This window comes from Camelus bactrianus, chromosome 3 (assembly GCF_048773025.1).
Source record: "Camelus bactrianus isolate YW-2024 breed Bactrian camel chromosome 3, ASM4877302v1, whole genome shotgun sequence".
Lineage (NCBI taxonomy): Eukaryota > Metazoa > Chordata > Mammalia > Artiodactyla > Camelidae > Camelus > Camelus bactrianus.
In genome coordinates, this window is record NC_133541.1 from 2,726,894 (window position 1) to 2,745,550 (window position 18,657).

An 18,657-nucleotide genomic window follows, 5' to 3' on the forward strand; every position below is an offset into this window, starting at 1 on the left:
GGCAAACACTCACTTCATTTAATTTTATTCTCATTTCCTGATTACTAGCGAGATCAACTGTAGTTCACGTGTTTGCTCGGACACCGCCTGTCCCTGTCTTTGCCCCATTTTTGTTGGCTCCTTTGATCTTTCTTACGGATATGCAGTGCCTTTTGTACCTGAGATCTTCACCGTTTTGTGCGGGCTGTCTGTGCATGGGTTTCCCCGCCTGTCTTGCTCTGTAGAATGTGAGTCTCCCCTTGGCCTGAGGAGCTGGCTGAGGCCCCAAGCAGAAGGTCGCGAGATGGACAGAATGTGTCAGAACATGTGCTCAGACCTCAGACCAAATTGAGACTGATCATTCCAGCAGAGAATGACTCAAAGCTCAGAGGCAACCCTGTGACAGGGGACATCAGGGCCCTGCATGTCACTGGCTCCAGGTCAGTCTGCAGAGTCCCTGACAGCAGTTCCACTGCCTCAGTTCACACCCACTGCACACACGTGTGTACACACACACACCACCCATGCATACACAGACACACGTGCACAAACTCTTTTCAAGTCTCAGACCAAGGATGACAACATGTTTAACTGATACCCAAAATACCTTTATGTATGTATAAACAAGTTAAACTTCCCGTGACTTAAAGATTTCTAAGGGCCTTGGGACAATTGTTGGGAATAGCGTTCGAATCCCGGGGAAGCAGCGGTGTGGCTGAACGCAGAGACAGGACTGAAAGCACCACGAGGAAGGTCTCTGTGCGGAGCCTGCTCTGACGCGGCGGGATCAGGCCAGGTTTCTCTCCATCCTGTTATGCCCTCTACCCCAGCAAACACAGCTCCTACAGGAGGCAAAAGGCGCGCCCCCCAGGTGGGGCTCTGGCCTGACTGGCCCTGGGGCTGCAAGAGGTGAGGTGCCAGCGGCAGGCCAGCAGATCTGAGTCCACAGGAGGTTTACACTTTTCCTTTCCATGAGGCGACACCACCTCCTAAGGCAGGGGCACGACTCTGCACGGGGCTTGGCAGTCCGGGGGCCTACATCTGTCTCTGCTTGTGCTTCGGGTTGGTCTTGCAGTAGACGAACCAGCGCCCGCGCCTCTTCACCAGGTAGCAGTCCCTGCAGCGCTTCTTGAGGACGCCCTTGGTCTTGAAGCCCAGAGCGGGCTGCAGGCCCAGCACGAGGCGGGCGGACAGGAGCGGGGCCGCAGGTGCGGCGCGCAGGGGCCCCAGCGAGAGCGAGAGGGGGCGACCGCAGAGACGGAGCAGGGGGCCAGCGGAGGAAACCACTTTCCTTAGGAGAGCAGCTGCCATGCTGTGGCTGGACCTGGGGGAGAGGGGAAGGCTTGTACGGCTTCCAGCGCCTCCTGCGTCCCGTTCAGACGTCCTTTCCCCGCGTCCCTGCGCTCGGGATCACGGGCTCCGGCGCCGCGCTCGGGGTCCAGCGCGCCCCGGCCCTGCCCCCGTCCACGCGACCCCGGGGCGGCCAGTCCGCGGGGTAGGGGGCAGGGGGCAGGGGGCACGCGGTCCGGGCCGGGGCCGGGCCTGCAGAGTCACCACCAGTGAGGCCGCTGCCCACTGCGGCGACCTCGGCCCAGAGCCCACCCGGGAAACCGAAGCCAGGGATCCCCGGGACGCCCCCTCCCGGAGCCCCGAACCCCAGCCTGCCCTGCCCCCAGCCCTGGGGACCCCAGGGACAGCCCCACCTGGAAAGAACGCACCCGCGCCCGCCGGCAGAGCGCCTCGCCAGCCCCTGCGCCTGCGCCCTCGCCCGGGCCTGCGCAGTGGGGCGGCGACGCTGCCGCCCGGACTGTTGCCAGGAAGCAAGATGGCGGCAGGGTCACGTGGCGGTCCCCGCCGGGCTGGGCGCAGAGGCGGAGCCGCGGGATGCTCGGGCCCGAAGGCTCTGAGTTTCTCCTCCGCAGACTGCATTCCCTTCCCAGGCCCCCAAGCCCTCCGCCCCAGACGCCCCCAGCCCTGTGGACCACCGGGAATTTTAGGTTTGGGGGTGTTCCTGGGAGGGGGGGAGGGGTGCAAAAATGAGAATTAAAGTAGGTATCTAGAATGAAAAAGAAGTCACAACCAAGTAGACGTTTTAAAAACTGATAAATAGCAACGTCAGAACAAAGTCTAGAAAAACCACATGCTTGTATTAAGTGGACATCCTGGGAGAAATGTGGCGACGCTCAGGAAAACACGTGGAAATAGGCCCTGATCCGAACCGGTTGCAATTAAATTTTTTTCCTCCAACATTTTATGAAAACTGTCCAACATAGAGAAAAGTTGAAGGACATTTATGGCGAACACCCAGGTACTCACTGCCCAGATTCCATGATGATACTGCCGCACGTGCCTTTCCGCGATGGGTCCGCGTGGACACATCTACTCTCCATGCACACGAAGGTGAGCTGCAGACGGAGTTCACCTGCGCGGCTCCGTGGCACTGCAAGGCGCACTGCTGACTTGGCAGAGCGCTGTGGCACCTGCCCAGGTGGTGAGCTCGGGCCTGCCTCTGAGCACCGATCTGGGGATACCTTTCCGTTCCGGGAGGTATTCTGTGCACTGTAGCCTCTCATCGCCTCGTCGGCTTCTCCACCTCCCCAGAGTCCAAGCTGTGGATGCCCTCAGCTTCTGAGGGGTGGGGTGCGTGACCCTACCCCAGCTCTAGGACTGTCCCCTGCGCCCATCATCCTCGCCCTTGGTGGGCCTGGCCGTGTAAGCTGACCCTCCCGACGAGTCTGTGCACAGGCGGTTTGGAGGAGGCCATGAGAAGCAGGAGAGAAGCAAGGCCGGAACCCTGAGCCGAGGTCCTGCCTGTTCGTGCTCCAGAGCAGCAGGCCTTTCGGGGCTGACCTGCATGGGGATACCATTGACTGTGCCTTACTGGTAGTTGCACTGGGCTCTGCTGCAGAAACCCCAAAACAGGTCATCCCCGCGGCCACACAGAAAAGCGCACCGCGTAACATGATGTACTTCCAACTTCCTCTCTAAGCAAGGACCCTTCTTCAATATTCACCAACATTCGCTATGTAACCCCCACATGATTATCGATTACCATCGAATGTAAGCACTGCATCTTCCGTATCCATGTTCCCTCGCCTGCCCCTGGTAAGTGGAGCAGTCACTAAGTGCTAACGTTGCACGCAGCTTCCCGCCTTACCCCGCCGGGCTGAGCCCCCGCCCGCCGCTGCACCTGTCCGCCGCACCTGCCTGACCGCACTGCGCCTGCGCTCCTCCCAAGGGCGAGATAAGTCCCGACCAAGCCGGCCCTGCGGAAGCCGTGCGCATGCGTCGGCGCTCGGAGCGTCGGCGCGCGGGGTCGAAGGTCAGCCGGCAATATGGCGGCGGCGGTGACCTTTCTCCGGCTGCTGGGCCGGGGTGGCGCGGCGGCGCGGAGCCTGCCCAGGGGCGCCCGGTGCTTCGGGGTGCGGACCTCACCGTCCGGGGAGAAGGTCACGCATACCGGCCAGGTAACCGCCGCGGCGCGGAGGGGCGCCCAGGTGGGCCCCCAGATCCCGCGGTCCAGTACCCTGTGTCCCTGGTCCCCCTGGTCCCCCGTGTTCCCCCGCGGTCCAGCTTCCCGGGGCCCCAGGCCCCACAGTCCCTTCCCCCAGTGCCCCTGACGCCCCAGGCCCAGCGCCCGCGGTCCAGTCTCCGGTGTCCCGCCCCGCATTGCTCCCGGCCCAGCCCCCGCAGGGGTACCGAGGGGCTCAGGCGTGCACGGCGTGTTCGCAGCTACTGTAGGGTCTGGTCCTAGAGCTTCTGCGACTGTAAAACAAGGCTGTTCCCCGGGGTAGCTCCTTGGTTACTGTGGGCAGGCTGCCGCCGGAGTCAGAAAGTGCCGATTGTAAGGGTCAAGTCTTATAATGTTTGTACAGTATTAAATACCACATTTTTACAACTCGGGGTCTGCTGTACCCTAAACTACAAAAACAGAGGTAGACGATAATTATAACCTGAAAGATGAGACAGTGGGTTCCTACGTTGTCAAGACATCACCAGGCAGGTTCAGAGAGAAGGAAGCTCTGGGCCCTGCCTGCTTGGAGGTTGGGGTGCCCCCCTCCCCTGAGCTGCTCTCTCCTCTACTCCCCCCCCTCCCCCGCTCCTTCCGGTTCGCATTACTGCCTGTTGTCCTCTTAGGAATCCTGCTGTAAAATGCTACACTCACGCCCCACGTGTGTGATCCTGAACGGCCTAACCATTAAGAAAACACTTTTCCTGTGAGGTTTATGATTGATGTAAGATACAGAACTGGGCAGTAAAAGTCACACACTGTCTTTTTCTTTGCAGGTTTATGAGGATGAAGACTACAGAAAAGTTCGATTTGTAGGTCGCCAGAAAGAGGTACGTAAAAGATGTAAAAGAGAGGTGAGCTCATAAAACTTATGTAACCAACAAGACATGAAAACTAATATGTGGACTTTAAGTAAATTCAGGTTGTGAGCAGTTCAGGAGCTCTGGAATTCTGTGTTTCTTCTAAACGTTAAACATGTCTGTTTCTGTTTTTTTTCCCCTAAAATACGCAGCGTGACGCCCTGCAAGGATAGTTGTGGGTTGTGTATAAATGGGAGTGACCTTTTTTCCATTTCTGTGTTACACTCCTTTTAAAAATTGCTCTTCCAGTCACTTTTGGAGGTATGTTTTCTGTGGTTCACACCCCATAGATTAGACTGGCTCTTTCAGGGACTTGAATGGTCAAGCTGAAGACGGCACGGGGTGGGTCTTCCCTGAAACACCAGTGCGACTGCTGGGCGCTGGGGTCCTTCTGCCTCAGGAGCCTGCTCTCTTCCTGCTTCCTCCCCTCGTGCCTGCCAGCTCCGGAGTCTGCACCCCCTCCACCGCCCTTCTCAACTGTCCCTGAATTGCGTCTCCCCTCTGACCTTGGTTACATCGTCCATTCCCGTGTCTGGTTACTACTTCCAGGCCCACTCTGGCTGTGGTCTGGGGCGGGGTGGGTGGCGGGAAGGAGTCTGGTGCTCTGGATGGAGCACTTCCGGCAGATGGGGTCCTGAAGCCCTGGGGCCAGCCTTGCGGCCTGGCCCCCAGCTCCCAGCTCAGCCTGTCACAAACTCCTCTCTGCTGGGAGCTCTCCCTTTGGCTTCTGGCTTCTGATTGTCCTTGCAGGGGACAATGGGGGAGCAACTTCAAACCAAACCAACCAAACCAAACATCTAAGATCAGAGCTAGTGAGGCCAGTGACAGCTGAATGGAGGAGGCAATGCTGGTGGTGTCCCCTTGCTGTGACCATCTGCTCACTCCGGTCCTGAACTGCTGCGACCCTTGACCCCATCCCCACCCGGGGTTTCTGGGACCTTTTCCTGTGGCAGATCATGAGTGTTGGGGGACACTTGTCCGTGTTGTAAATCTTGCAGCGGGTCTGTCACGATGACTAGGCACCCTGCTCTGGCCCTTGTTTTTACAACAGAAAGTGGTGTTTCGTAGTATTTAAAATTGTTTTTGTTTTCCAAGAGAGCATTGTTTTAAAAGACCTTTAGGTATACTGACAAGTTGCACAGAGTGTGTAGTGTTCCCACGTGCCCCCCTTCCCCCCGCAGTTCCCCTGTCATGCACATCTTGCCAGAATGTGCTGCCTTTGTTAGAACTGACAGCTTTGAACGCTTGCAGACTATTGATACTTTACGACTAACTCGAGTCCATGGTTTACCCGGACTCGGGTCCCTCTCTGTGTTGCACGTTCTGTGGATTTGGCCAAATGCACAGTGCCTTGTATCTGATGTTGTGGCGTCACACAGGGTCTTCCCCTGTGCTCCGCCTCCGCCTGCCTGTCCCTGACAGCCGCTGATCTTACTGCCCCTACAGTTCCGTGTAGTTTTAGAAACGCGTGCTCCTGCCCGTGGTCTGAGGAACAAGAGAGCAGGAAGCTGGACGGTTGAGCTGCCTTTTCAGGGGCCTGGGGCTCTTTGCATCCCCACCGTTTCAGGAACAGATGTTAATCATGGGTTTGGGGTCAGGTCGCAAGGGAGCTGCCACTGTGAGAGATGGGCTGTCCTGCGTCAGTTGAAGGTGTCAGACACCTGTGATGGGCCTGGGAGCTGGTTAGTGTGACCTTTGTGACACATTTGTCACTCGGGGAGACTGTGTATCATTTATGCTGAGGCTTCATTGGAGTGGCACATGGCTTCGTGTGGCAGAGGCGGGGAGGACATCACCCGTCCAGAGCCGTCATCGCAGGGCTGGTTCGGGGCTGGTAAACTAAACAGCGCCCGGCCGCGTGGCCGGTGTGACCTGGCGGAGCTGCACTTCGGGTAGCTCCCTGCTCCCTCTGCAAATAGAAATCTAAGGAGAAGCCTTACAGAAGTGTCATCTGTGGTTGGCAAGGCTTTCTGAAAACAAGGGTGTTGCCCACGTTCTGTGGGCTCAAGACGTCAGCTGGGAGAGGGTGGGGGCCCCGCATCTCCTTGTGAGTGAGGGACTCTGCTCGGGACCGTGCTCCTGGACGGACGGAGCCGGCAGGCCCCTGGGAAACAGCTGCCAGACTGACTGCTCGTCCTCGTTTCAAATGTTATTAAAACTGCATGGTCTCCCCCTGCCCCCCCCTTATTTACAGAGATTGGTCTGTGCTGACTCTCTTGTTTCCTCCTCTTCGCTGCAGCGTTTGGCCTCTCTCTGCAGGTGGGATTCTGGGCCTGCAGGGTGGGTGGCCCTGACCCTCCAGGACCCACCTGGCACAGCCCTTCTCACCTGTGTGATGGACAGATACTAAGATCATTCACCTCAGATGGCGTTTACTCGCGAGCGTCTCCTCTGCGTCCAGCCATCTCTCCCGTCGCTGTGTTGTCTCCAGGGGCGTCTGCAAGGGGACGGGGGTCCCACCCTGACTGGATTTGTCCTCTGTCACTGTGTCCCAATCCCATGGCCCTCTGGCCACCAGAGATGTGTGACCTTCAAGATGTGGTCGTGCTGTTTTCCATCCTGGGTGGGTTGATGGTGTGGAGGAGACACTGAGGTTTCAGAGGTGCCGGCGGGTGGGTAACCCTTGGAGCCCAGCTGTGGGACACAGACCTCGGCTGCTGACCCGGCGGCCACCGCAGGCACTTTCAAAGGGAGAGGCCGGGGCAGGGAGGGGTGCCGGGTTTTCCTCACGGGACTGTGGAGCACCTGGGGTGCAGGGCCAGCTGGGCGTGGGGGCAGGCTCCTGACTGGGGCTCCGAGGCACATCTGGGACCGTGTGGGCCCGTCAGCTCTGTCCTGTGCCCCAGGTGCTCAGGACACCATGTTAGTGCTGTCTCCCCCGTGCCCACCGAGGCCGACTCCAGGCGTGTCCCCTGTCCAGCTTTTCACGTTGGCCGCGGTAGGGGGTCGTGAGATGAACTGTTTGCCAAGCCAGGATGCGCGAATGGCTGCTTTGCAACTTTTGCAAAAGTGAAGCTGCGTGCAGTGGGGGGAATTGTGCAGTGGCCTCCCCCCAGGTGCCTGGTCAGTCCCAGTGCTCACGGCCAGGGTGCTCCCGGGCACCCCTGCTGCCTGTCCTGAAGCCGGGCTGGGACGTGGTGTCCTCGGGTCCGAAACCCGCCAGGGCACACCCCCAGAAGGTGTCACGTCTGCAGCGGCAGCGCCACACCTGAACTTAACCGTGGTTCTTTGAAATTAAGTATCTTGGTGGTGATAAATAGTCCCAATCGTGTCATATTTTTAATGATTTTGCAGCTTGTTGGACTCCGAATCCAAATGAGTTCTGTGCATTGTGGTTGTCAAAGTGCTCAGTTTCTCTTAACCTGCAGGCGCCCACACGTCCCTCCCCCCGCCTGGGGGGCCCCTGTCGTCCAGGGCCCACAGTGGCCTGGCCGCGGCCGTCTCTCCCGGCGGCCCTGCCCTCTGGAGGGGGCAGCCGGCTAGGAGGCAGCAGCGGCAGCAGATCTGACCCTAGCGGGGAGCTGCTGCGGTGGCGGCAGGCCCGTGGGCCCTTGCCTGGGCACTCCTGGCTCTGGTTCCGGTTCCTCTGCTGTGGGCGACCGTCTCCGGGTCTGCAGCTCTGGCAGGAGGGTCGATGCGCTCCCTGCTCTTAGTGTGAGCGCTGGTGCGGGGCGGGACCGGCTCCCCGCCGAAGGCGGCCGAGAGCTCCCTTCTTTCCCTTCATTTACCACCTTGAAAATAATGCGTTGATTCCCTGCAGTAAGGAAGCAAATGGTTTAAAAACCTCTCTGGGGACCATGGATGTAATCGTATTGTTGTGTTTCGGGCCTTTGCAGTCATGGTGCCCTCGTCCCCCAGGAGCCCTCGGGCCCAGGTGCCCTCGCATCCAGGTGCCCTCGCCCCCAGGACCCTCGCTTCTCAGGTGCCTCGTCTGTCACCCCTTGTGGAGCAGCCGTCGGGGTCTGGGGCTTCCTCCCCCAGCACAGCGTGGCTCAGGCTCACCTGTCACGTGTCCTGCCTGGGGCCCAGAACCAGCTGAGTTTTCAGAACCCTGTCCTGTCAGAGTGAGTGGGAGAGGCGGGGCTCCCTGCCCTGGGGCTAGTCGCTGCCTCTAGTCTTTTCCAGCAGGTGAGGGGTGGGGAACAGGCGACAGGCCGGTGGGGTGGGATGTTAGTATCCGCGAATCCAGTCAAAGGCAGGTGAGAATTTCCTGTTCTTGCAGTTCTTGCAACTTTTCTGTGAGTTTGAAATTATAGCCAACTGAAAAGCAACTGCGCACGTGTGTTAAGTTGCTGTGTGCCTGGGAGATGCACGGTGATGATACTTCAGTCGAGTGGAGCGGTCTGCGCCCTTCCTGGGAGTGCGCGAACATCCGTGGGCGCTGCCTGCGTGACTTTAAACTCCGTGCACGTGTCTAGTTTCTGCACTTGTCTGTACAGGCTTTTCTGTCTCTCTTGCTCCAGGTAAATGAGAACTTTGCCATCGATCTGATAGCAGAGCAGCCTGTGAGCGAAGTCGGGAGTCGAGTCATATCGTGTGACGGCGGCGGGGGCGCCCTGGGCCACCCGCGAGTCTACATAAACCTGGTAATGCACCGCCCGACCTGTCCTGTCCTGCCCACCCCCCACGGCACTCTCCCGCCTGGCCTTGGCGCAGACCGCACGAACGATAGGGACTGAGCCACGGTGTCCAGGGCACCTCTTGTCTGACCCATGTGTGATGCCCTTAGTGTCACCAGCGCTGCGCCACCTTCCTCCCAAACACGTGGGGTGTGTCTTTCCCCAGTAACCCTTGCCTCGGCGCCTGTGTTTATGTCCCTGAGGGATGCACACATGGAGCCTTGGAGAGCCGCACGCAGGGCAGGGGCCGAGGAGGCCCCACGCAGTAACGCCCGCGTGCGGGCGGGGGAGGGGAGGCTGTCGGCAGGACCCACCGCCGCCCCTTCTGCTGAGTCCAGGCTGGACACCAGCCCTGCGGGTGGGCCTCTGCTCGGCACCCTGCCCTCCAGTCCTTCCAGGGTGCAGCCTGCCTCGTGGGCTGGGAGGGTGGACAAGGACTCAGCCGTGGGGCCGGCAGTGGCTGCGTGCTGACACTTTTCTGTCCTTGCGGCATTGCTGGAGGTGACTGCATGTTCCAGGGCGAGGAGCCTGTGCCCCAGCAAGTCGGGTGGAGCCCGGGACCCCTGGCACAGCCACGCACGCCCGGCATTTGGCAGTGAGCTCAGAACTGCCCCAGCACCCCTCGGTGGCGGTGTGTACTTCTGGGGTCTGAAGTCTACACCTGTCTAGATTTGAAATGGAACTTAAACAGGAACTCTTTCCTTTTGAATTTTTTAGGACAAAGAAACAAAGACAGGGACGTGCGGCTACTGTGGCCTGCAGTTCAGACAGCACCACCACTAGGGCGGCGCGGCGGGCCAGCGAAGGGGGCGCTCTCCTGGACGGCCGCGCACGGCTCAGCTCTCCCCGACGGCTCGGAAGTCGCACATTCACCTAGGAGGGGGGCTCGGAGAAGGTCCCCTCTGTGGTCCTGTCCCCTCTGGGGTCCTGCCGGGTGCTTCTGGGCTGCGGGGAGGGTGCCATGGCCACGCGAGGCTGGAGCTCCTGGCCCGTCTCCGACCTGCGGTCACACTTTCCTTCCGTCTGATGGGTGGTCCAGCGTCTTCAGTCCCAGGAAGTTCAATATCCATTTGAAGGTGATGGTAGTCACACGTGGGCCGGGTTAAGTACAGTCTGAATATTTTAAAGAGTCGTAATTATGATGTATTGTAAAACAAAAATAAAAATAAGACTGAAGAAAGAAGGAGGAGGCTTGGCTGGGAATCGGGGGGGAAGGTGATGACAGGCCGAGGGGTCTCCCCAGAGCAGAGGCCTGGGTTGAGGAGAGCCTGTGGGTGGGTCACAGGGGCACAGTGAGTGAGAGAGCACATTCACCTGGTGAGAGGGGACACGTGGTGAGTTCTGATTATTGTAAATGAGGCGGTGAAACTAAACTTTAGAGAAGAGAAACCCATTTAAGCTTCTGGATGAAGAACAGAACCATAATGGGAGCTACCAGAGGGGCGCCCGGTGCTCCATGGTCAGACCTGGGAGCCGGACGACAGTGCCCACCGTCAGGGGTCCTGGGCGTGGCTACAGTGGTGTTCACCCGTCAGGGAGGGGCATCTCTGTGGACAGGGAGGATTAGGGGGCTGCTCCTGGCTCCAGGCAGTCCCTGGGGGGGGTGGTGAGTGGGGCCGCGCAGCTCCGTGGGCTGGTGTGGGCAGTGGGTACAGCCCCAGCTCCTCGGGTGGGAGCTGCCGGGCTGGGCGGTCCGGCGGTGGGCCTGGGCTGGCCCTGCGAGTGGTCTGGGAGGTGGAGGCTCGGAGAGGAGGTGGGGATGGGCGTCCTGGGGTCTCGGTGGGGCCGGGGGGGGGGTGGTGCTAGGGGGAGCCTGGAGTAGGTGAGAGCCCGTCAGCCTGACCAGGGCAGTGGGTGCACGATGATTTCAAGCACTGAGAACATGCCTGAGTGGGAAGGGGCCGCTGAGGGGGCGCGGCTGGAAATGGGTGCAGAGAGTGCATGGGGTTGGGGTGACAGGTCCCGCACACAGGGAGGCCTCGGAACCTGGGCCAGACGGCGCAGCGGCCGGTGGGAGGGCCGGGCCGAGCCCCGGGCTGCAGGGGTCCTTCTGCCTGTGACCTGCCGAGGGTCTAGGCTCACGTGGGTGTCGGCTTTTGCCCGGTGCTTTCCCTTCACCTCTGGAACTCGGTGCTTTTTCCTGTAAGCGCCTGACGCAGTGAACTGCACTGATGGCTCTAAAGTGAACCTCTGTTTTCCCGGGGGAGCCCAGACCCTTCCCTGTGCTGTCCCCTCTGTCTGTCCTGAGGTCTTGGCACCAGGGTCGTGCTCACCTGCAGTTGGGGGGCCCCCATTTTCTGATCAAGAACCCCAGGAAGTCCTCTGGGCCTGGCCTGGCCAGCTGTGGGCAGACCGGCCGCAGCTCTGACTCCCGTGGTGGTTCAGGGCTCCGCTTTCTTCTCGAGCTGGTTTTGGTAGCTGGTGGCTTTTTCCCCTGGAATTTCACTGTTTTACCTAAGTTTTCAACGTTGCTGGCATGAAGCTGCGGGGTGTCTACGCTCCCGTCCGTGACAGAGGCTGTGCTCTTGGTTCTGTGACTCACCCGTGCCCGGCACGAGCCTCTCACGAGTGTGAGTCGTTTTCGTCTCGAACAAGACATCCTGCCTTGAGTCTCCTCTGCTGGTGTGTCGTTTGGCTGCACCGACTACATTAAGTATTTTCATGGTTTTTTTTTTTTTCAGTCCTTCTCAACATTAATGTATGTTTATGTTTTTGTCTCCAACATACAATATACTTGGTATATTGTACACTAAATACACCTGGTTTTTATACAGTTTAAAATCCTGTCTCCCAGCTGGAGAGTTCAGTCCATTTTTACGTCATGTAACGGCTGACGTGTTGAGGTTCAAATCCACCGCTTCGTTCTGTCCCGTCTGTCCCAGCACTTTTGTGCTTCTCTTTCTCCTTTGCTTGAAAGAATTTGTGTTTTCATTCTCTTTTCCCTGTAATACAAGTTGATTTTTCTTCAAAACAGAAAAGTCAGGTGAACACTGGGAAACATGATGGCAGCTCATTAGATTAAAAAATTCTTAACACACCAGTTGCAGTCGGTGTCAGCGGCTGCCTTTGCACGTGAGGACCACCGGGCTTCACCACCTACCCTACTCCCTTAGAACCCTCTGGGAAGGTCCTCCATTCCCCCATGGGTCCCATGTGGGTGGGAGGGGTCAGCCGCTGCACCCAGGGCTGGGGACCTGATTGCTTCTGCTGCTCCCCCCATCCCCAGCAATGAGCAGGAGTGGGTCCGCTTGACGTCCCCCTTGCACAGTCCCTGCGCTTCCCGGCCCTGCTTCTGCCCACCCAGTTGGATCCACCTGCAGGGCCGCTCTAGGGGGTGAGTGAGCAGGGATGGCAGGCAGGCAGCGGGCTGTCAGGAGTCAAGTGCACTTTCCCATGAGCCAGGCTGGGCTTGCCCCCCACGTCGTGTTTGGACTGCAGGTACGAAGGAGTTGCAGCGGGCTCTGCCGTGTGAGGGGTGTGAGGTCAGGGATCCACCCCAACCTCAGCCCCAAGTGTGCAGATGGGTGATGACCAGAGTCTGCCCCGGCCAGTCCAGGTGTGCACACCCACGGCACCTGTGCGAGGCCAGGTGGGTCAGGGCCTCGCCCGGGGCGCTGAGGTCACTGACATGGGGGTGAGCTCAGTGCTGTCCTGGGGGGCCCAGGCCGCCCCCTCTGCCTGGCCATGCTGGGTCCCACTGGGCCAGAACGAGGGGCGGGGGCTCCTGGGAGGGCTTCACCTGTACGTGCGCAGCGGTTCCCTGGTTTTATGGCGGATGTTTGATCTGGTTCCCCATCCTGCAGTGAGCTGGTGACTCACGTCAGCCCTCGGGTGGCTGTCATGGGTGCAGGGCCCCTTGTCCCGGCTTCAGTCACCTGCTGCCAACTTCCTTCTGACAGTACTAAATGGGTACTTTCAGAGGTAATTCGTAAGTGACACATTTCTAGGCATCCTGAGCAGTGCGATGCGGTCTCCTGTCTCTTGCCCCGTCCCGTCCTGCCCACGAGAGAATCGGCCCTGTGCCCGCGTGTCCACCCGGAATCACTTGCCGCTTCTCGGTCGGCAGCTCTGGTGTCTCGGTACGGCGGTGCTTGTGTTCAGGTGACCCTGGTTTTGCCTAGCAGTGGCCCCGGCATGTAAGCGTATGTGTGGGAAAACACAGCAGACGTGGGGCGGGGCACCGTCTGTGGCTTCAGGCCTCCTCTGGGCGTCTTGGAAAGTATCTGCGGGTGAGGGGGGGCCAGTGAGTCTGGGTATCCAGGCAGAAACGTGCTGTTTCCTGTGGCTGGTGCTTCACTCACTCTCAGGGAGGCCGGAAGCCTGAGTCATGGGGTCCCAGGGCCTCTCGGGGCCTCGATCCCCCCGAGGGCCAAGCCAGTGGTGTTTCCAGCCCCCCCAGCTTCTGGAGGTGCCCACAGTCCTTGGAGCTCCTGGGCTGGTGGTCCCCCGTCTCTGCCGCCCCTCCCCACGTCTTTGTCTCCACGTGGCCACCTTGTAAGGACACCTGTTCTTGGGTTTAGAATGGCCTTGTCTTAGTTAATTACACCTGCAAAGACTGATTTCCAGATAAGGTCCAGTCAGAGGTTCTAGGGGGGCGTGAGTCTGGGGGACGCTCACCCCCAGGACAGGGAACAGGGTGTGCTCTCACTGCTCTCCCAGGACAGCGCTGGGAAAGCAGGCGGGAGGAAGGCTGGGTTCTGCGGCCACTGCCCGGGAGGGGTGGCGGGGCTTGTGCTCGGATGCCCGCCGGGTGCGCAGCGCAGGCTCCACACCCGGGGACCAGCCCGCTGACACTGAGGTGGGCGTCACTGCCCAGCGCCCCCCCGGGGCTCAGCAGAGTGGTGCCGGGGAGCGGCTTCCCCAGGCGAGGAGACAAAAGTAGGGATGTTTTCTTTCTCTCTGTGAAACAATCTTCGGAATAAACACACACACTGGAGTATTTGCGGAAGAAAGTAAGTAAGTGGCATGGCCGCCTGCCAGTTCACCTCGAGACAAAAAAAACGGCAAGAATTGTTTCTGAGGTGAAATGGAAGAAAGGCAAACCCATTCACCGGGAGTGCTGGTGAGCAGGGTTTCATCGGGGGTCCAGCTGCCCCGGGGAGGGGCCGCTCCCACCGAGGGTCAGACATCACGTGGTTTGTGACCCTGCAGCTCGGGGGCATCGGTGTCTCCAGTTCAGTGCACGGCAGGTGCGTGTGTGCCCGTGTCCCTGTGCCCACCTCCCCGGGAGCCTGCCCGCCCTGCCCCTCCCCGCACGGTCCCGCCCGGCCCCGCCCCGCCGTGCAGGTGAGGAAAGTAAGCCAGAAGAGGGTGCAGCTCCGGAACGTCTGTGAACGGCCCAGACCGTCCAGCACCCCCAGGACCGCAGAGGGGCTGGTCCTCGGCCCTGGAGCTGGATCTGCACCGGACCGGGTTGACTCGCCTTCCTCTCCTGGGGTCACTGAAAGCAAAAGTCCAAATGCAACCGGTTGACTTTTGCCGAGAGGAACCGTGTCACCTGGATGGAAGGTGAGGTTTTATGCAGCGAGTCCATGGAGACGGGACCCCATGCAGACCCCAGGGCGCTCGCCTGCTGTGGAAGCAGCGATTTATCAGCAGGTTCAGGGGCCTCACTGAGGTCTGGTCTTGTAAGTGCCCTTGGCTTCCTGGAAACAGGCCCCCCAGCCCCGTGGCCTCCAGGCTGAAACTACGGTCAATTCTCAGCACAGCCCAGAGGAAAAATACACTACCTGCCCCTGGGAGCCCCTTAGACACACCCTCCTCCTCCAGGTGTCAGGGCCCTCCTGACCCCTGCTGCACAGGCGGGGTGGCTCGGAGGGCAGGTGGGAGGCCGCACCGGGCACCCAGGATCTGGCTCCGGCCGCGGGAGGGACGGCAGCTGTGCAGACAGGTGGACGTGACGGTGTCCACAGGAATGAGGCGGGGATGCTGAGGAAGGGGTCTTGCGGGACTCCATCCACCACTCGAGGGGCCACAGCACCCCTCGCTGAGAACTGCCCTCCATGCACCAGGACTGACATCGGGAGGTGCTGTCCTGCCACCGGGCCCCGTGCCAGCAGGTGACAGGACTCCAGGACAGTGGAGACCTTCAGGACCCAGGGTGTGGTTCCGAGTGACCAGTATCCACCCGCTGCTCTCCGAGGCTGTGGTCAGAGCTGTGGGACAATTCTTCACACGAGGACAAGAAAGATGGACAGAAGCTCAGAAGTTACCTGACTTGCACGGCAAAAACAAAACCAAAACTGACTCTGTCTCCATCTCCAGGTCTATGGAGCCTGGACAGAGGGCGAGGCTGGGTGTGGAGGGACCCCCACCTGCGTGATGCGATCAATACATGGTCCTTCCCAAGGGCACGGCGGCCCGTCTGCGGAGTGACTGGGAACTGGGGAGGAGATGGCTTTTCCTGGACTGTGGAAGGCGGGTCTGAGGAGACGCCCGGGACAGCTGCACTGAGCAGAAGGACCGGGAACGGATGCCCAACCCGCCTTCCCAGGAGCAGCAGGCCACACAGTTCACCTGGAAAGGAGGGGCACGCGGAGTTAGGACTGGCCACTCCTGGACCTTTGGAAATGACATTGACCTGGCTGTGGGTCAGGCCTGGAAGAGGTGGAACTGGATGACCCGGGACAAAGCATTGGCTAAAGGATAGGCCGGGGGGATCAGCACCAGCATGGCCTCGGGCAGGTGGCTGTCGGCTGTGTGGGGGTCTCAACACCGTGTGTGTATACCCTGCCCAGTGCTGGCACCGCGGGCCCAGAACCTGCCATGGGGGAGGGACCAAGCTGTGCGAGGGCCTCTCGGGGGCCCCTCCCTCCCACCAGGCCTGGCAGAGGCTCGTCTCCCCAGCTCAGAGACCAACGCTGGGCGCTGGCTGTGCCACCTTCCCTCACGGGCCAGCCAGGGCCTCGGTGAGCCGGTTCCATCAGGCCCCCTCCACTCTGGAGTGGGGATTCCTTCCCACTGGGAGCGGCACTCCCTCCCGGTCCCTAAAGGAGTCTCGCCCGTGAACCGGTGTCTGCACTGCTGGGCTTCATGTGACCCCAGCACCACATCTCACCAGGCTCTCACCCCAACATCCAACCTGACGGAAGGGAGACACCGAGCTGGACGCCAGGTGAGATGGCACTTTAGGGTGAGGAGCTCACGGGACCCTGCTCTGCAGGGAGCAGCTGGGAAACATGGGGCCGTCTGTACAAATGGCGGCCCTCGGACGAGGTGGCCACTGCCACTTAAACCCACACAGAGTATGGAACGTGAAGGCCTGATCGATCGTGTCCAAGTGTCATTTTTTAGGCTGAGTTCTTTTAGCAAAATGACTCTCTACCCACCTACTTTAAATTTTCTCCGATGTGTCAGTGCCGTCTGCTGGGCAGAGGTGCAGAGGTAGGCGCTGCCACTGCAGAGAGAATTACCTGCCAGAACTACACTCATCCTTCTCCACCTCGTGTCCAGACGTGGGCGTGAGAGGCTTTCAGACGTGAGGACTTTGAGGCCCTGTGAATGGAGGGTGGAGCGTGCGTGGCTGCCCCCTCCTGAGATCTGGAGCCTCGTGGACGGGCTGCGACGTAGGTGAAACAGGCTCACTGGACTCCAGCCCCCAGACACGTTGTTTCAGGGCAGATGTTGTCTTCAGGGTGGACACAGCAGCATGCGGGGAGCAGGACAGACTGGGGGGCAAAGGTCAGCACCCCGGGGCGGCTGTGTCTGCCAGGGGCTCTGAGGGAGCTGGGGCCCCCGTGCCCACGGGACATGAAGACAGGGACTGCCAGCCTTGGCCGGGAGCCTGTCCTTGGGGGACGGTGCACCCCGACCTCTTGGGGGCCACACTGCCTCTCATTTCTCCTTAGGGGATGGAGGGCGCAGGCTTTGAGGTCAGACCCGTCCCCGGGGGATCCACCACCTGCTCACCTGTGTGGAGCTGCAGGACCGGCCCCACCGTGGGGGTGCCAGGGGCACCCTCGAGTCCAGGAGAGATGGACAAAGGCCACCAAACGTGTTTCCAGGACAGACACAGAGACGGGGGCAGGAGAGAGAGGAAGGGCGCCTCGTGAGGAGGGCTGTTGGAGTGACGGGGACGGAAGGCCTGTCCCCTCCGAGGAGACATCTCCATGTCAGGAGGTGGGCGGTGCTGCAGGGGCCGGGGTGGCCGAGGGGGCTGGTCACTGCACTGGGGGTTCCTCTCCCAGGCAGACCTGGAGCGGCAGGGCGGGGGGGTGCACCTGCCCCAGAGCATCTGCCCCAGAGCTGCCCCCTGGGCCCCCGCCTCCCCATCCCCCCGACAAAGCGCCCCCCTCTGTGTCTGCTGGCTCTGCGGCTCAGGAGTGAGGACAACGGAAACGAACACCACTTCCTCAGACTCGGCTGGGTACGTGGGGGCCTGCTGGATTTCAGGTTTTCGCCTGGATCCGCGCTTACCTTCCAGTCCCTGAAAGTCTGTGGCCTTGAACCCTCCGCTTTGTCCTGAAACCCTTGAGGTTTCATCTGGAACAAGTATTAATTCTCCTGTAATAAACTTAAAAAAAAGGCAAACCGTCTGCAGTTTAGGGGCTTCTAGAGAGGATGAAGAAAGGCCCCAAAGCCACAGCCAAGTCCGTCTCTCCCGGGCGGAGGGCGCGCGGCGCTCACATCGGTTACCTGCTCTGCAGCCGCCCCGGCCGGACGGGACAGCTCGGAACCGGGCGGCCTCTGGCTACGGCGGTCGACTTTCTGCTGCGACCTGATCTGAGGAAACACTTCGCTTAAAGTGAGATGCTCAGGGACCCACCTGCTCACCTGGGGGACCTTGCCTGCTCTAGACCCACTGGGTATGGACACCGTCGGCCCAGCCTGAGGACAGGCCGCTGGACGGGGTCTGGGTGTGGGCCCTGCCAGCCCCGGCCTATCCACCAGGGGGCAGTGGTGCATAATCGTGGCCGCCGGTCCCGGAGGGTCGGCCCCTGGGCCGTGACCACAGAGCCCAGCAGCCCTTTAAGCTGCTGACACCCGGCAGGTCCACAGCAGAAAGGCTGAGACCCTTCGGGAATGATGCAGCCTCTCAGACCTGCGGGGAAGAGGCACGGATGCACGGGCCCACATCCTGAGGAGTCTCAGCTCCATTCTGCAGACAAAGCCGCGGAGGCCCCGCAGGAGGCTGGTCCTGGCCTTGACCCTAGGGCCGGTGCTGGGTCCCCTGGTCCCCTCCCCAGCGTGTCCTTCAGCTCCAGCGACCCGCCGGAGCCGTCTGGCAGGACGTGCTGACCCCGGGAGGCTTCCTCTGGCCAGCCCAGTGGCACGTCCAGTCCCGCGGGTGGGCACTGGGAGGCGACTGTGGAGGGAGGGCTGCTGGGCTGCAGCTCCTGTCATGAGGCCCACGGGCTCTGCGGCCGTAGCAGGGCTGGGCTTCCAGGTGGACACCACCTCCTGCCTGGTGTCTCAGCCAGGAGGCACCTCCTTCCCAGGGGGATGATTGGCCGGGCCTAGAAGCGACCTTGCCAGCCAGGACCCCCACGGCGGGCCGGACCTCCTGCTGGCTGGGCTCCTGCCTCGCTGGCTGCTCAGCGTGTTCTCTGCGCGCTTCTCGTAAAACGGAGCCGCCGAGGCTCCCAACCATCGGGGCGTCTTGCTTGGAGGGGGGCTGTGGGCGGGGGCCCGGGTCCCTGCGTCCCTGCATGACTAGCGGCTGGACCCTCCCGTCTGGGAGACGCTCTTT

General features: G+C 60.6%; 2 protein-coding genes across 2 annotated transcripts; one reads left to right on the top strand and one right to left on the bottom strand.

Annotated features, from left to right (window-relative positions):
* Window positions 1-565: 565 nt before the first annotated feature.
* Window positions 566-3,217, bottom strand: MRPL36 (mitochondrial ribosomal protein L36). The gene is made up of 3 exons (XM_010970355.3): window positions 3,137-3,217; window positions 2,296-2,829; window positions 566-1,303 (listed from the first exon to the last, which is right to left on the bottom strand). The coding sequence occupies exons 2-3, from the start codon at window positions 2,550-2,552 to the stop codon at window positions 1,015-1,017; spliced, it is 546 nt and encodes a 181-aa protein (XP_010968657.1). The 5' UTR covers window positions 2,553-2,829; window positions 3,137-3,217; the 3' UTR covers window positions 566-1,014.
* Window positions 3,218-3,277: 60 nt separating this feature from the next.
* NDUFS6 (NADH:ubiquinone oxidoreductase subunit S6) lies at window positions 3,278-10,152 on the top strand. The gene is made up of 4 exons (XM_010970357.3): window positions 3,278-3,446; window positions 4,267-4,320; window positions 8,814-8,936; window positions 9,687-10,152. The coding sequence occupies exons 1-4, from the start codon at window positions 3,315-3,317 to the stop codon at window positions 9,750-9,752; spliced, it is 375 nt and encodes a 124-aa protein (XP_010968659.1). The 5' UTR covers window positions 3,278-3,314; the 3' UTR covers window positions 9,753-10,152.
* Window positions 10,153-18,657: the final 8,505 nt, after the last annotated feature.

Excerpts from the sequence above, each read along its gene's own strand:
- MRPL36 (XM_010970355.3), bottom strand. The coding sequence starts at position 2,552 with ATGAGAGGCTACAGTGCACAGAATACCTCCCGGAACGGAAAGGTATCC. Across the intron at positions 1,304-2,295 it reads ATCATCATGGAATCTGGGCA|GTCCAGCCACAGCATGGCAG; the intron begins GTGAGTACCTGG and ends CCTCTCCCCCAG.
- NDUFS6 (XM_010970357.3), top strand. The coding sequence starts at position 3,315 with ATGGCGGCGGCGGTGACCTTTCTCCGGCTGCTGGGCCGGGGTGGCGCG. Across the intron at positions 4,321-8,813 it reads TTGTAGGTCGCCAGAAAGAG|GTAAATGAGAACTTTGCCAT; the intron begins GTACGTAAAAGA and ends CTCTTGCTCCAG. Across the intron at positions 8,937-9,686 it reads CGCGAGTCTACATAAACCTG|GACAAAGAAACAAAGACAGG; the intron begins GTAATGCACCGC and ends TGAATTTTTTAG.